The sequence below is a fragment of the Myotis nattereri genome (assembly GCF_964212035.1).
Source record: "Myotis nattereri genome assembly, chromosome: 1".
Classification (NCBI taxonomy): Eukaryota; Metazoa; Chordata; class Mammalia; order Chiroptera; family Vespertilionidae; genus Myotis; species Myotis nattereri.
In genome coordinates, this window is record NC_138075.1 from 44,864,774 (window position 1) to 44,882,738 (window position 17,965).

General features: G+C 40.9%; 1 protein-coding gene across 1 annotated transcript in view; it reads right to left on the bottom strand.

Annotated features, from left to right (window-relative positions):
• IQCH (IQ motif containing H) overlaps positions 1–17,965 on the bottom strand; it is a gene marked incomplete at its 5' end in the record, with an annotated part of 200,887 nt that overhangs the window by 171,334 nt on the left and 11,588 nt on the right. Inside the window, 2 exons of the mRNA XM_081088533.1 lie at positions 6,977–7,091; positions 17,499–17,593. Of these exons, the coding sequence (XP_080944659.1) occupies positions 6,977–7,091; positions 17,499–17,593 (210 nt within the window). The remainder of the gene's footprint in view (positions 1–6,976; positions 7,092–17,498; positions 17,594–17,965) is intronic.

Consider the following 17,965-nt stretch of genomic DNA (forward strand, 5'->3'; position numbering starts at 1 on the left):
AGCACCGGGATCAGCGTGACAGGGGGCAGCGCCCAAACCCCCTGATCACCCTGCTGCTCTGTGTGTGACAGGGGGCGGGGCCACAACCTCCCTATCCACCCTGCTCTGTTCGTGACAGGGGAAGGCGCCCCAACCCCCTGATCAGCCCTGCTCTGTGCCTGATAGGGGGGAGCTCCCCAACCCCCTAATCGGCCCTGCTCTGTGTGTGACAGGGTGCAGCACCCCAACCCTCCCCCCCCCACGGGCCCTGCTCTGTGTGTGACAGGGTAGAGCCATAACCTCCCCATTTGCCCTGCCCTGAGTGTGAGAGTGGTGGCGCCCCAACCCCCTGATCGGCCCTGCTCTGTGCGTAACAGGGTACAGAGCCCAAACTCCCCTGATGGGCCCTGCTCTGTGAGTGACAGGGGGCAGTGCCCCAACCCCTTGATTGGCCCTGCTCTGTGCGTGACAGGGGGTGGTGCCGCAACCTCCCCATCGACCCTGCCTTGAGTGTGACAGGGGGCAGTGCCCCAACCCCCCAATTGGCCCTACCCTGAGCGTGACTGAGGGTGGCATCGCAACCTCCTGATCCGCCCTGCTCTGTGCATGACAGGGGGCGGCGCCCTAACTCCCCAATCAGCCCTGCTCTGAGCCTGGCCAGGGGCTGCACCTAGGGATTGGGCCTGCCCTCTGCCACCCGGGAGCAGGCCTAAGCCAGCAGGTCGTTATCTCCTGAGGGGTCCCAGACTGCAAGAGGGCACAGGCCAGGCTGAGGGACCCCCCTCCCCCCCGAGTGCACAAATTTTTGTGCACCGGGCCTCTAGTATATAAAATAAATATCAAAAATATAAGTCTTTGTTTTACTATGGTTGCAAATATCAAAAAATTTCTATATGTGACACGGCACCAGAGTTAAGTTAGGGTTTTTCAAAATGCTGACACGCCGAGCTCAAAAGGTTCGACATCAGTGTCCTAGTAGGTCAGCAGGAAGGGCATGAGAAATTTGGGATGCCACCTTTGAAATATTACTGGAGCCTGAAATCCCACCTAACAAAATTCAGGTAATCTTTGCAATTGTAGCAAGTAGTTTATGTTCATGGCAAAGGCACTATGGGTCAATTATATGCAACTAATTGAATCTTACCATAGAACCAATGTTATTAGAAGATATCATCGTAAGGCTTATTTTTGATGCCCATTTTTTTATAGAAACAACCCCAAATACCACACTTAATCATCTGTTCCATTAGCCATAACTTATGTACACTGTAAAGTATAAACCTCTTTAAAGTATATATGTAAACCAATTGAATGGGAACCAATTATAGTAAAACAGTATTACATATGATAGAGTATCATAATGTATTTTCCATAATTCTAATGTAGCTTCATAATTGCCACCTTGGTGTGGCCCCAGAAAGAAAAGCGTCACCTTTATCAGGTGCAGTGCACTGAGGAATTTTGCTGGGCAGGTTTAGAGGGACAGATCTGAGGATAATTCTGGGGATAGTTAGAGTCATTTGTGGACAAAATCAGGAATCTATTTCACTTTTCTTCAATTGTAAATTTCTTTGTGGCAAACACAGGAAAACCGCTTGAGTTTTTGTATTTTTTTTTTCCAGTGGCGAGGAAAAGCCCGGACTCTGAGGCCAGAGAGACCTGAATTTGAATCCCAGTACTCCTGTTCCTTAGCTTTAAATTACTATCATCCATAGACCTCAGTTTCCTCGTCTTTAAAGTGAGGATTCCAATAATTCCTTCCCTCAAAATGTTGTTGAGGGTGTGATATGGTCTCCCTGCTTCTGCCCTTGCCCTGTAACATCATCATATTCTCACCACGACACCCAGAATGACCCTTTAAAATTGCAAATCAGACCATGTCGGCCCTCTGGTCCTCCAATGGCTTCCCATCTCACTCAAGGAAATACCCATAGTCCTCACGGTGGTCCATAAGATCTGGCCCCCTTCTACTGTTCCTACTTCTCTCCCCCTTGCCCATCCCTCTTCAGCTTCCCTGCTGTTCACACTCCTAATCCTGGGTCTTTGCATCTTCTGTTTCCTCTGCCTGGAATGCTCTTCCTCCAAATGGCCAATGGCTTGCCCCTCAAGTCTATCAAATTTCTGTTCAAGGATCCTCTTACAATCGAGACCATTCCAACACCCTTCCCGCCCCCTCCCAGCTTTTCTTTCACCAACCAACATACTATATATTTACTTGTCAAGTCACTTTTTGGTTGTTTTCCTAATGCCTACCCCACACCACCTAGAATGTCAGCTGCATGAGAGCAGAGGAGTTTGGCTGATGCCTAAAATTGTGCCTGGCACATATTAGGCACCTAATAGAGGTTAATCAGTATCTGTCAACAAATAATAATTATCACTTATATAGCACCATGTGTGGGGCACTGTGATAAGCATTTACATATGTGAATTTATTTACCCTTACACAACCCTATGAGGTCGATAAGTACTATTATTGTGCTTATTTTATGGGCAAGAAACTGAGGCACAGGGAGGTTAGGTGACTTGCTACGGTATAGGATGTGAATCTATACTTTTAACCATTATGTTTTCATTTACTGCAATCCTATTCCAGGCTGGACACTATTTAGGCATTGGGTATTGCAGTGAACAAAACATAGTCTCTCTGCTTTAGATTAATAGAGACTTAAGAAATAAAATAATCAGCTGAAACCGGTTTGGCTCAGTGGATAGAGCGTCGGCCTGCGGACTGAAGGGTCCCGGGTTTGATTCCGGTGGGGGGCATGTACCTTGGTTGCGGGCACATCCCCACTGGGGGATGTGCAGGAGGCGGCTGATCGGTGTTTCTCTCTCATCGATGTTTCTGACTCTCTATCTCTCTCCCTTCCTCTCTGTGAAAAATCAATAAAATATATTTAAAAAAAAAGAAATAAAATAATCAAATGCAAGGAAAATCTTAGCAGTTCTGGGTTTGCATAAAAAGAGCAGTAGAAGCCATCTGGGAGATAATTGAGGAAATCTGAATATGACCTAGGAATTTCTTATATATTTTAGATGTGATAATGGTATTGTGGGTAAGCAGCAATATGCTCATTTTTAGAGATGCATGTTAAAGCATTAGGGGTGAAATGTCATTAGGTCCATATTTTAAAACACTTCAATAAAAAATAGGTTAACAACTGTTAAATCTAGGTGAAGGAGAAATGGTTATTAATACACTATTCTTGGTTTGTTGGAATATTTTCATAATAAAAAGGTTTTTTTAAGCCATAAAAAAGCGGGGGGTGGGAGGAGGGGGGTGGATATGGAGCTTACATTCTAATGAGAAGACAGAGCCCACAGTGGCCAGCTCATTGCAGGCCTTCCTTTCTCCCCACTCCATTCTGTAAAATCCAACTCCTGCTCATCAGCAAACTTATCCACCCTGATGCTGAGTGACATGAACTCACAGGGAAAACCTCTGAAGCAACCCTTACTGGCCCTGGCTTTTGCCTTCTTTGCTCTCTCACCATGTGGATTGTGAGAATAAACAAATCATCTTTTCTGTCAAAGAACAGTTTAGACAGCCGTCATTTTGGGCTGCCTGACTTGGCAGCTGCCATGTTGGCCGCATGGCTTGCAGTTTCCTGGGGGTCACCGGCTTGAAACAGCAAAGGCCAACCCCTCCCTTTGAATTAGCCAATCTGGAAAGACCGTGAGCCTGAGCTCCAATCAAGAGCAAGGGACAGGTCACACGGGTCAGGGATTATAAAGCTGAGCAGCCCGCCTGCTAGGTTGGTATGCGGCTTCCAGACCATGTGTGCGCACCCTTCTACGTAGAAATAAAGATGTTTGCCTGCTGCCTGGCTCCCGAGTCTGGTTTGTGCTCTACCAGGGCCCCTGAACTTGGGGGCTCGCCTTATTTCTAACAGGATCATGTCAGATATCCTCAAAACTTTCGTTTTGATCAGATTTTGAGAATCACTTTCTCAATTAGATCCCAATTCACAAAATTAAAGATTCTTCCATCTAAGACACAGGTGTTGCACATGGCTGCATCATATTCAATCACACAGTTTTTGTGTGTTTCATTGATAAAGCACCCATTTTATGAATTAATATAGAGAATAATTCAAGCAGTGAGATGGCTTTATTTCCCTGTTCCACAAATGTACCAAGTATATCATGTTTCCAAGCTGGTCCTCTGATCTCAACAGTTTAGAAATGTCTATTTTCTTTTTTAAATATATTTTATTGATTTTTTACAGAGAGAAAGGGGAGAGATAGAGAGTTCGAAACATCAATGAGAGAGAAACATCGATCAGCTGCCTCCTGCACATCTCCTACTGGGGATGTGCCCGCAACCCAGGTACATGCCCTTGACCGGAATCGAACCTGGGACCCTTCAGTCCGCAGGCCGACGCTCTATCCACTGAGCCAAACCGGTTTCGGCTAGAAATGTCTATTTTCAAATTGCCTTCAGACTTAACTTGCCAGACACAACAAGGAAATCAAATACTTTCTTGGCCTATAAGCCTTTCTCCTTCTCTCCCTCCTTCTTCTTTATCTTTTGTGTTTATTTCAAACCCTTTCCTTGACTGTTAGGAGTACACATGCCCAAGGTGCCCATAGAGGGTTTAGGCTGGTGTTGGTAGGGAGCTAAATTACACAAGCCATCAGAATACGGCTTTTTCAAATGTAAAAGAAAATTAATAAACAATTCTTAATTATGATGCTTTATTACAATGGAGCAATTCCTAATTGTTTTTCCCCTAAGTGTGTTGGTGTAAAATGGAATTCCAAAAACTGCTATCAACTTTGGAGAACCAGAGCTTAAAGAAGCAACTGGGGTTTACCTAGTTTGAAAGGTTGGCTGTGGGCAATTAAAGGTAATAATATCCCAGTCGGATTTCACAACTGCTTAATACTTCAAGCGTTTGAGTTGGTGCAGTAGGCCTGCTGGAGCAGCTGGCAAAACAGCACTGTTTGTCATTGACTTTGCAATGCAAGATCAGGGCTCTGCTTCGTGTGGGCGGTTATGCATCTTTAAGCAGATGTCATTGATATTAGAGATAGAACAGCAGTAGGGGTCCAGGCGCTAGAGGTAAAATCGGGATGGGAAACCAGTCCTTGCCCCTTCCTAAATAGAGCTCACCCATGCTCACAGCATTTCAAAGAACCCGGGGTTCTACTCAGCACATTAGACTCCTTATCTTTATCAGGATTCAGAACTCTTTCAGGAAAGTAAATTTCTGGCCATGGTATTTTTTTCTTCTTCTGGAAGAATCAAGCGATTATACATTCAACAACAGTCCTAATTTCAGATATTTTACTTTATTGTCTTTGTAAACCAGAGATCTCAAATCTTCTGTCTGTGGACCAACTGTGGTCCTCCTGAGATTCTTGACAAAAAAAAAAAAATACAAATTTAACTGAAGCAGATACTTAATAGTAAAGAAGTTTAAGCTCCATTTATCACAGCATTCTCTTTTCATCAAAGCCTTTATTATTACCTGGTATTTTCTTATCAATGAGCTGTTTCCCCTCCCCCAACTAGAGCAAGCTCTGTGAAAGTAGGGATCTAGTCCAAGCTGTTCATCCCCGTGTGGCTCTAACAGTCCTTGGCACAGTGTACATACGCCACAGGGAGTGGCTGGACAAACCCAGTACAATGACAAAGGTGGGAGTAGGCTGCTTTGGGAGTGTAGCCTGGACTAGTATTTTATGGGGACGAGTACACCCTTAGACCCTACTGGGGTGGTTTCATTTATTTATTCAACAAACATTTATCAAGAGTCCCCTAAAATTATAGAGCAATGAACAAACTGACATGGATCCTGCCCTCCTTATAATCTAGTGGAAAGACAGACATTTTAAAAAACCATACAACTTAATATCTAATTACAAATTGTGGTAAGTGTGATGAAAGAAAAATACAAGTTAATATAAACAGTTATAAAAAGGATACCATGTGTTGACTGTACAATTTTGTGTATATACTAAAAATGACTGAATTAAATACTTTTTAAAAGGTTGAATTTTATAGTATATAAATTATCTATCTATCTTCTATATATATAAAAGCCTAAGAGACAGGCTGATCAGCCGACCAGCTGGTAGGTATGATGCACAATGACCACCAGGCGGCATATGCTCAACGCACAGGCATGGAAACATGGAGCAGACTGATGAATCTCATGGGAAGAGGGGAGGGCAGGAAGAGGTTAACCAAAGATCTTATATGCATACTAGAGACCCGATGCATGGATTTGTGCACCAGTGGGTCCCTTGGCCTGGCCTGCAGGGATTGGGCCGAAACCAGCTCTCTGACATCCCACAAGGGGTCCCAGATTGCAAGAGGGTGCAATTTCTTTAACATTCTGTACCTTGGTTTCTTCATCAATAAAATGAAGGTAATGATAACAACACCTCATCCTAGGTCCATTCTGAAGGTTAAACGAGTTAGTATTCCCAAAGCACTGACAACAGTACCTGGTACTGAAGGGAAGGGAGCTATTATTACCCTTGGTGAGTCAGGGAGGAAACAGGAGAAAATTTAAAAGACCACCCCAAGGAGGCAAAGTCAGACACCTCTTGAGCTTTATTCTTGCCACCTGGAAACTTTCTTTCTAGGACTCTGTTTAAAATTTGAAGGCATTCTGTTCTGATTTATTTTGCTTTCTGAAGAAAGCACTTGTCAGAGAAACTGACCATACCATGAATATCTGAAAAAACAATGACATGTTTTCTCATTTAGACACAAATCAAATTTCCCAACTTTACTCTTAACTTTTTTTCTAACCGCCTTATTGAGATATAATTCGTACACTTTAAAATCTCCTTTTTAAAGAGTACAACTGGACGGTGTTTAGTACAGACACAGAGTTGTGCAGCTGTCACCACTATCAAATTCCAGAACATTTTTTATCATCCTCAAAGAAACTTGGTACTCATAAGAGTCACTCCCCTTCACCCTTCCTCCCAGCCTCTAGCAAACCACTAATTACTCTGTTTCTACAGATTTCTCGATTCCTACCTTTGTTCTTGGAAAGGCATGTGGAAATACACACTGTCTTTGGGGTGGCCAAAGTTTACCCTCAGATTCCAAAGGGAAAATAAATAATTTCTGATCAATTACAGTTGGAATCAACCTAAAGAAAAATAATAATTTCAAATCAAATTTGCTATCTTAAAAGCTTCACAAATTATAATTTAAAAGCAATGCATCATAGTTTGAGAACAGAATATCAATTAGATTTTACAGGAAATATTCTATTGGTAATTATAATAAATTAGACCAATTTTTAGCATTTTTATCAGCATAAAACTGCAGTTGTTTATTAAGCATATGAACTTCCAAGTCTGATAAAGACCATTATAGCATGAATATAAATCTCTATGTCTGGCTGAGTTTATATGATGCACAAATGACATAATTACTGAACTATAAAGCATTCCTTGGTAAAGAAAAACACAATATGCTGTACTTTGTTTAATAAAATCAAATCACAGGGTAGCCAATGTTAAATATATCTAAAATGCTGGTCCCCAAAGCAGTTCATACTTATATTCTTTAAACCTCTACTATTTAATGTAATTACAAAGATTTAAAAATCAAAGATAGTTACAGATCCTTCTTATTAAGCAGTGGGCAGTTCCATGAAAGACCAATGTAAAACAAAATAGCGTTGTAAGAATGAGTATATGTATGTCTTAACATTTTTAATTTAAAAGCAGTTCTTTAAAATGGTCAACATAATTAAGATCAATAAATCTCAATCTCTTGATTCCACTATGATATCCACTTGTGCCAAATTATCATTAGAAAGTAATTTATGGCCCTAACCAGTTTGACTCAGTGGATAGAGCATCAGCCTGCGGACCCAAGGGTCCTAGGTTCGATTCTGGTCAAGGGCATGTACCTTGGTTGCAGGCACATCCCCAATAGGGAGTGTGCAGGAGGCAGCTGATCGATGTTTCTCTCTCATTGATCTAACTCTCTATCCCTCTCCCTTCCTCTCTGTAAAAAAATCAATAAAATATATTTTAAAAAAAGAAAAAGAAAGTAATTTATGGACTTCTGGTTTCACCCCAACAGGTAGAGAGCTTAGATGCTAAGACTCCCAACTGTACAACAAGAAGAAAAGGTGAACAAATCAAAAAAACAACTCATCTTGGATCCATCAGAGAATTCAGATCATAGAGAGAACTGCTGCTGCCCAGCACACTAGAGAGAGGTGGAGAAAGCCCAAGAGTGGAAGCCTGCTGCTGAAGCTGGTACTGGCAAGAGCACTTTAACTCCAATCGACAGATCCCTGGAGGCTCTATGAGTTAGCTTGAAAAGTTAAAAACTCCAAGGGGCCAGGTCTTAGGGAGGGCCCTACTTTCATGACCTTTACCTCCAGGAGCCCCACATGGTCTCATGGTAAACAACAGAGAAAAATCCCCTCCTGCTACCAGCAGAGAGAAGGGAAAATAAACCATTTCAAAATACTCCCAGAGGATTCTGTTCTTTGTTCTGTTCTCTGTCATAAAGGCAAACTATTTTACCGAAGCCTTATCTGACCTGAGGAAGGGCAGTTAGCTAACTCCAACCTCCTCAGTCTTCCTGTCTCAAGTAAGGAGTAAAATGCTGAGAAAAACTTGTGAAGGTAACAATCCAGGGACATAGATCTACCAACAGACTGCGACCTAATCACAGGATTATCAAACGCTTCCCTCCAACACACACTGTATCTATAGAGGACGATGCAAGGCGCAGACTCCATTTAGGAAGGAGTTTCTAGGGAAACCCAAAGACAACAGGGAAGACAAACGGATAGTGGAGGACATGGAAGCCTCAGACACCTACAGCTACAGCAGACAGTAAACACATGAAGGCCTACTTATCTCTATTCCTATTACCTAATACATCAACAAAAAAATGACAAGGCAAGAAAAAATGTTTGGCTCTTGCTGGTGTGGCTTGGTTGGTTGGAGTGTCATCTTGTACACTAGAAGGCAGTGGGTTTGATTCCTGGTCAGGACACATGTCTGAGTTGTGGGTTCAATCCCCCCTTGGGGTGCATGTGGAAGTGATCAATTTCTCTCTCTCTCTCTCTCTCTCTCTCTCTCTCTCTCTCTCTCTCTCTCCTTTTCTCTCTTTCCTCCCTCTCTCTGAAATCAATTTTTTAAAAAAAGTCTGAAGAGACAAAGCAAGCATCAGATTCAAATATAACATAGATTTTGGAATTTAAAATAACCAAGATTAATATGCTAAGAGCTCTAATAGGAAAAGTGGACAAGTTGCAAGAACAGATGGGTAATGTAAGCAGAGAGATAAAAACTCTAAGAACCAAAAGGAAATGCTAGAAATAAAAAACACTCTAAGAAATAAAGATTGCCTTTGATAGGATTATCAAGGATACAACCAAAGAATGAATCAGTGAGCTTGAAGAAATGTCAATATAAATTCCAAAACTGATATGCAAGGAGAAAAAGGACCGAACAAACAGAACAGAATATCAGGAACTGTGGGAAAATTAAATCTAACTTACCTACAGAAGAACAAGGATGAGAATTACATTGAATTTCTCTTAATAAACCATGCCAGCAAGAAGAGACTAGAAGGATGGGAAGAAAAAACCCACTAACCTGGAATTCTGTCTCCAGTGAAATTATCCTCCAAAAATGAAGGGGAAATAATGATGCTCTCAGATGAACAAAAACTGAGAACTATCTTGCAAGAAATATTAAAAGAAATTCTTTAGAGAAAGGAAAATGATACAGGTCACTTATGGGATATACGAAGCAAAAAGAAAACCCAGGGACCTCACCACCATATTCTTCCTTGTGTCCCAAGGTTCCTAACTGGTGTACCTCCTCTCCATCCTTCAAAGTCTTCTTAACTTTGTTATATATATAATGCCCAGGGATTTTAGCTGTACTTAGAAGAAGGAATAGGGTATGTCTACATCATCTTCCTAGAAATGGAACTTGATATATATATATATACACACACACACACACTGGTGGCCCGGTGCACAAAATTTGTGCACTGGGGGGGGGGTGTCCCCCAGCCTGGCCTATGCCTCGTCACAGTGCGGGAGCCCCGTGATCCATTGTCCCAAAGAGGTAGGCCGCACCCACCCATCCAGGGCTCCGTGATGAATTGCCAAAAAAGTTAGGCCAGAGCCGGGGAAGGCCTGTGGACCCCTGGGCCAGGCCATGGCGAAGGCCTGCGGACCACCGCACACCTGTGGATCCCCACACGCCTGCGGACTCCCAGGCCAGTGCAGGGGGGCGGGGACGCAGCCTGCTTATCCGTCATTACATGACAGTGTCCTGACCAATTTGCATATTATCATATATATATATATATATATATATATACACATGACAGTATTACATATGTCTCCCATTTCCCCCCTTTCCTCCCCTCTGCTCAGACCCTTCCCACTCTTAGTATATTTCCTATGAAGCCTTTTCCTTCCATGAATTATGTTTTTATAAGTGAATTTGCATTGAGATATAATGTTGTATCCTGCTTTCCCTTCCCTCAACATATACTGTGAAAGTTTTTTCTAGATCATTAAAACTTATTGGACAATATTTACTTTAGTAGATATATAATACACATATATATTATAGATTTAATCATTATTTTACTGTTAACATTTAAGGTATTTTCAAAATTTATTGGTATTAGATGTAACACTGAAATAAATAAACTTATACAGAGATTCCTGTATGGCTCCTTATTTCCTAGGATAAATTCCTAAAGGTATAACTACTAAATTAAAAATAATAATTTAAAAAATTTCACATATTTTGAAAAAATTGCCTTTAAGAACTTTATGCCTCCACCAGTAATAGAAAAGTATGGCCATCCTGCTGCCCGCTCATGAGCACTAAGTATTAGGGTAGTTTAAGTGATCTGTTTTGCCAGTTGTAAAGAAGAAGTATTAGTAATATATTGTTTAACGTGCATTTTCCTGGTTTAATATGTTTCACATATATACTGGCTGTTTGCATTTCTCTGTTGATGTCCTTTTGTCTATGTCAAGTATTTTTTGTTGTCAAGAGCTCTTTGTATTTAAGACCATTATTAATTTTTATATCATATCTGCTGCAAATGTTTTTCCAGTTGTTATTTTTAATTTTATGATGCTTTTTTAAATTTTATTTTTTGTTTTTAAAAAAAATCAAACCCACCGAAAAACTGAAAGAACAGAGAGCCACCCAAATACTCTTCACCTAGATTGTGACGTGGTGATATCTTGTTACCCATTCTTCATCTCTCTCTATGAGTAGGAAGCAGTCATATTCTCTCCGAGTGGGATTTGCAGACTGCTTTGTAATAACCCAGAAGAGATGGGCTCCAAGGTGTGTGAATAACTGAGCAAAAATGTACCTTCTAACCTCCTCCCACCATTAACAGAAACCTCTTCTTTATCTCTCAATGTTTCTCACTATTATTGATCTGCTTTGTACTTGTTCCCCGCCACCCCCACTCAGACACTAGCACAACAGAATGTAAAATGAAGATGTCTGTGCAGTTCTGGTAGTGCTGGTACAGATGGTAGTCACCCTCCTGGTGTCAATAAGCAAAGCGTGGTCGTTAAGAACAGTGTGAGCAGACATCGCAAGCCATAAAATCTGTGAAAGCTGGTAATGATAAGAGGAAGAACCACACTTTAACACAGAAGAATCATTGACAGAGTGCAGATAACAGTGTAACCTATTTGGAAAACAACGTGAAAGCATTTCGAGCTCTTTGGAGAAAATATGCCACTTTTGATAATGTTCTTATCATTGTTTTCTGAATGACTGCTAGGAAAATCTTACATTTGCTGGCATCCATTATTATCACTTTGTGTACCTACTGGTTTTTGTTTCTACTAGACAAAACCACCAGATTTTCCCTGGAGCAAGACTTTCTAAAAAGGAAAACGGTCTTTTGTGAAAATGAGGTTTCCTGTCTTTCAGGCAGCTCTGGTGTAGGAGAAGATAGTAATTGTAGACATTTGATAGAACTTGAATCTGAGACTCACCATTGACCACCTGTGTGACCTGGGGCTCATGGGAGCCTCAGTTTTACATCTTTGAAAGGAGAGGGTAAATATCTACATCATAGGCTTTTAAAAAGTCCTCTGCAAAACTGTTGAATGTCATAAAATTATTGACGGTGATGAAATGCATGATGATGATGATGATGATAATGAGGATGATAATTATTTTATGTCTGTTGTAAATCATTGTTAAAAATATACCCAGGGAGAGAAGTCATTTGGAGTGAACTCTCAAGATTCCCTGGGTTTCCACAGACAGAATGAAGCCCCAAGTATCGGGACAATGTTGATTCTCATTTACTCATAGGGACTGTGTGTTCTGTTGTCAAAGGAGCAACAGAGATCTACCATCTTTATTATATGCCATTCCTCTCAGGAGGAGCTGCTGCCCTGAACTTTTGGCCTCTGATACTTCCAGTTTAAGCAGATATTGACAGTCCTACCAGCCTGACTGCCAAGTCCCACTCCTGGCTCAATCCCAGTGCACGAGGCTTACTCCAACCCTTCATAGCATCAGGGTAGCAGAATTTCCAGGACCAGGCTCTTCATCAGACAGAGGCAAGCCATCTCTGTGGCCAAAAGAATATTGATTCTAGGGAGTCATGCCTGTCCCAGGCACACATTGTCTACATTAGGAATAATGAGTTTGTTTGTTGAAATGCAGACTCCAGGGCCCCATCTGGGAGCCAGTGAAAGAGGATTGCAAACCACAGTTGAAGAACCACATGAGTGTGGATCACTCCTGCAGTACATTCATGAGCCATAATATTTCATTTTAACTAAACTAATCCTTAAAAAAGACCAATGTTTTTAAAAGATTCTTACAAAAAAACACTGTATTTTTTAGTGATAACGATAACAAGCATCAGTGACAAACAAGAAAATGGCAAAACTGACACTTTTATTCCTAACACGAGCTTTTCCACAGATACATTGGAAAGTAAAAATGATAACCCCATTGAACTTATGAAAAGTCAGTCCCCCCAAATCTTAAAAAAAAATTTTGAAAGAGTAACTGAAATATGGACTTCCATCTAACCAGCATTAATGCTGAATCTCACCGAAGTGTAGAGCAAATTTTGGGATATTAGCTACAGTCAGTATAAAGTCATCATGATTACCAAGGTTAAACAACCAGGACATTATAATTAGTCACCTTTTTTAGCAAGAGAAAGAAATATTGTTCTGATAATAAAGTAACTGGACAGTCTGGCATCGGGACAGGAACATGAGGGCAGCTTACTCTTAGAGGTGCTCCCAGCGAGCATTGTTCCTGCATGGGTGCGCAGGATGCAGAGAACCAGAGACTTCTCAAGTTCAGGGCAGCCATTACTGTTTGCTCTGCCCTGGTGATTCCCAAAGACCCCGCCCCACCCAATGTACAACCCCACCAAGCTGTACACATCAGCTTTTGCATATGAATGGCCTGTCCTTTTGCCTAAAACAAAAGGCAGCTGGGTCAGAGAGCCCCAGAGGTTCCAAAAGAAGGCCCACTACCTGGCAGCAGCAGCGGCCTTGCTTCACAGCTGGGCCTCGTCTGGGCACTTCCAAACCCCATACAAAGAGGAGAAACCTGCAGATGTCTCTGTAGCTCCTGCAGGGTGGCCCCAGACAGTGGCTGACCTTGCACCTCCTTGGAGATCCAAGAGCCAGTGTACCCAGTAGTCAGAGTGAGACCATAACGGATTACAACTCTTCACATCCATAAGATACACACTCAAGGGGCAGACTCAGTGAGCACCAAAGCCCCACTGAAGCAAGTCCTGTCCCATAAGGGTGTCTCCTGCACAACAGATCTCCCAGTGTAGACACAGCTGGTCATCACAGCCAATTGGCCTGGAGGTCAAATCCTCCCAGTGATACCAACAGCAATCAAGGGTTAACTACAACAAGACTGTGCAAACAGCCCACAAAGGGGTGCACCAAGAGCGTCGACCTCAGGTGATTGGGGAGGCTGAGCCATGGGGCCCTATGACACCTACCACACAAGGCCACTCTATCAACTCAAGGAGACTTAACAGCTACCCAGTACATAGAAACAAACACAGGGAAGCAGCCAAAATGTGGAGACAAAGAAACATGTCACAAATGAAAGAAATGGATGAAAGAAAAATACTGGATATAGAGTTCAAAACCACGGTTATAAGGTTACTCAAGAATCTTCTAGAAACCTATGAGAAATTTAGAGACCCTCAAAGATATGAAAAGGACCAATCAGAAATTAAGCATACACTGATTGAAATAAAGAATAATATACAGAGATCCAACAGCAGACTAGAGGATCGTAAGAATCAAGTCAAAGATTTGAAGTATGAAGAAGCAAAAAACACCCAACCAGAAAAGCAAAAAGAATCCAAAAATATGAAGATAGTGTAAGGAGCCTCTGGGACAGCTTCAAGCATACCAACATCCGGATTATAGGGGTGCCAGAAGAAGAGAGAGAGCAAGATGTTGAAACCTATTTGAAGAAATAATGACAGAAAACTTCCCCTACCTGGTGAAAGAAATAGACTTACAAGTCCAGGAAGTGCAGAGAACCCAAAACAAGAGGAATCGAAAGAGGACCACACTAAGACACATCATAATTAAAATGCCAAGGGCAAAAGAGAAAGAGAGAATCTTAAAAGCAGCAAGAGAAAAACAGTTAGTTACCTACAAGGGAGTACCCATACGACTGTCAGCTGATTTCTCAACAGAAACTATGCAGGCCAGAAAGTGATGAAATACACAAAGTGATGAAATATACAAAGTGGTGAAATATACAAAGTGATGAATAGCAAGAACCTACAACCAAGATTACTCTACCCAGCAAAGCTATCATTCAGAATTGAAGGTCAGATAAAGAACTTCACAGACAAGAAAAAAACTAAAGGAGTTCATCACCACCAAACCAGTATAATATGAAATGCTGAAGGGTATTCTCTAAGAAGAGGAAGAAGAAGGTAAAGATAAAAATTATGAACAACAAAGTGACAACAAATACATATCTATCAACAAGCGAATCTAAAAATCAAGTGAATAAAAAATCTGAAGAACAGAATAAACTGGTAAATATAATAGAATCAGGGGCATAGAAAGGGAGTAGACTGACAGTTCTGGTGGGGGTGGTGTGGAGGAAGAGATTGGACAAAAATCTTACACCTATGGATGAGGACAATGGGGGGCAGTAAGGGCATGGGGTGGGGTGAGAACCGGGTGGAGGAGAGCTATGGGGGGGGGGAGAGGAACAACAGTAATAATCTGAACAATAAAGATTGATTAAAAAATAAATAGAAAAAGAACTTAAGTGGGAAAAAAAAAAGGTCTCACCAGAATCTGTTTGCTGCAATTGCTCCCTAGTTCATTCTTTTTAGCTGTCATAACCTACAAATCTATAGCCAGGCTCTCTGTTCTTTGCCAACGTGAGAGTACAAAGGGAAAGCTTGGGGAAGGAGAGCTTTCATTAGAGTTGGGGAAGACTCTCCTGTTTTCTTTCCCCAGCTCCTCCATTTGGCGGCTTTCTTACTTGCTGTTTGCATGCCTCATCCTTTGGCCACATACTTCCTTCACCTCTCAAGATCTCCTGGCTGTTTCTAAACAGGCCTTCCACTTTGCCTGATGGGTACTCTTGATTTTTTTGAACTAAGCATCTATATAAATTTGTAAAGTAACCTCCAACATTTTCTTACCCAAGAATCCCTTTTATTATTTTCCATACAGTTTCCTTGTTTTAAAAGATTACGTATATTAACCTACTTGCAGGTCATATTTTTATTCCCAAATTTAAAAAATTGAAGATATAAATGACTAAAAATTAGACAGACTAGGGAAGGGCTGTCTCTACCCAAGGATGATGAATGCCGGTGGCACTATCTTTACATGGCGGAAAGGGAGTCAGGTGCAGTGTAACCCAGGGTTCTTCTGAGTGCTGGGACTTGACTATGTCTATAGATATCCAACATTCTTTGTGCACCTTTTCTGACACTTGACCTCACTGTCTGATATTATTCACTTACTTGATACAGCAGGTCCTAGGATAATGTCACTTTGTTCCACATTATTTCATTATAATGTTGATAAGAAGAAGAAAAAATTGATTCCCAGCCAGGACCACTGTCTGTGTGGAAGTTGCACGTTCTCCCATGTCTGTATGGGTTTTTTTCAGGGCCTCAGTCTCCTCCAACATTCTAAACATGTGCAGGTTAAGTGAACTGGCGTTCCTAAAATGCCCCCGTCTAAGTGAGTGTGTGTGTGAACGGCCCTGTGATGGAAGGATGTCCTGTCCGGGGTGGGTCCTGCCTGGAGCCCTGAGTTGCCCAGATAGACTCTGCCCCTGCACCCTTGAACTGGAATGAACAAATACAACAATAATCACCTTACTTGTTCTCATTAATCATCCTTAAATATGTGTATAGCTCACATTTATTTCTGTGTTCAATACTAGAAGTGTTTGGGTCTTTATTTAGAAGTTTGGTGATTTTTTTGTGTGACCAGAAATATGCTGTAGTAACTTAACTCTTCTTTTTATCAATGGTAATATTGGTTTCATTGCACATGTTTTACTAAAGTCACAGTTTCTAAAAGCTTATAGACCTTAACCTTGGACTTATTGCATATATTTACCATGCAAATATGGGCCACAAAGGTTTTAAGCTGAGTACAAAACCTTAATTTACAAAGAAATTGAGGAGGCAAATGTATAAGGAGGCCCAAGGTGAGGAAAGGTCATTTCTCTTGAACTCAATTCTAATTTTAATAAATCATCTCTTAGGATGTATTTACATAATGAATATTTCAAGCAAGTTTTATTTTATTTATTTTTTTACCCCGGACACCAAAATCATCTTTACAATAAAGCACATATGCTAAAAACTGTAAAGAAAGAGCCATGCAATCCAAATAGCGTAAAAACTGATTTGCATTAAAACATTTCCTTTAGCCCTAGCCCATGTGGCTCAGTGGTAGAGCATTGAACAGCACATCGAAGGGTCTCGGGTTCAATTCCCAGTCAAGGGTGCTACCTGAGTTGCAGGTTCATTCTCCAGCCTGGCAACCAATCAATGTGTCTCTCTCACATTGATGTTTCTCTCTCTCCCTCCTCCCTCCTTTCCACTCTCTAAAAATCAATGGGAACAATATCCTTGGGAGAGGATTAACAAAAAACAAACAAAAATTTTCCTTCAGGAATTAAATTTTGGGAACATTTTACTAAAAAGATAAAAAGGAATTACACCAAAATATGACCCTAAAATCACTGATAGGGTGTCAAGCATGAGAACTCAATAAATGTAACCAAGAATAAACTATTCAAGTCCAAATTGTGCCATTAACTTTTTTCATATAATAAGCATCCTTTATACAATATTTGCAAAACATAATCTTTTCCATTGACTTTTTTGTGCAAAACTTCTACTGAAATTAGGATATCAAAAAAGCCAAATAAAATTTTGTCTTTACAGTCATTTCATCTGAGTGAGGAAAGTTACTTTTTTGTACTTATTTGGATCCATAAATGTCTATTTTACTTACCATTGGGAAGTGTGGGGAGAAAATAACTTATTCTCACTAATGGGAGTCGTTAACACTTGATGGTTTACAACATTTAAATACTTCTCAATGTGAATCTGTTACAGAAAAGTTAAAAGTTTAGGTCATTATAGTGGACTTAAGATACTCAGTTAATTTACTTCATTTCATTAGGTTAACACTCTGAATTGTGTAATTAAGCCAAAAGACACAACATGCTATGTGTTTATTAAAAGCCTAAGGTATAATTAGGCACCTCAAGGCCAAATTACTTTATCCCAAAAAGCATTGAGACTCAAAGCTTGAGTGACCTGTAGCACTCTTCACAAGTGAAACTATGCACAATAGTCAGTAAATTGCTTAGCCAGGTAAATTTACTAGGCAATGCAGATATGGAGTAATGTTTTTTTTCTTTCAGGACGTCAAGCAAGCACCGAGGAAAGAATTTGGCCTTCAGGTAACATTGAAAA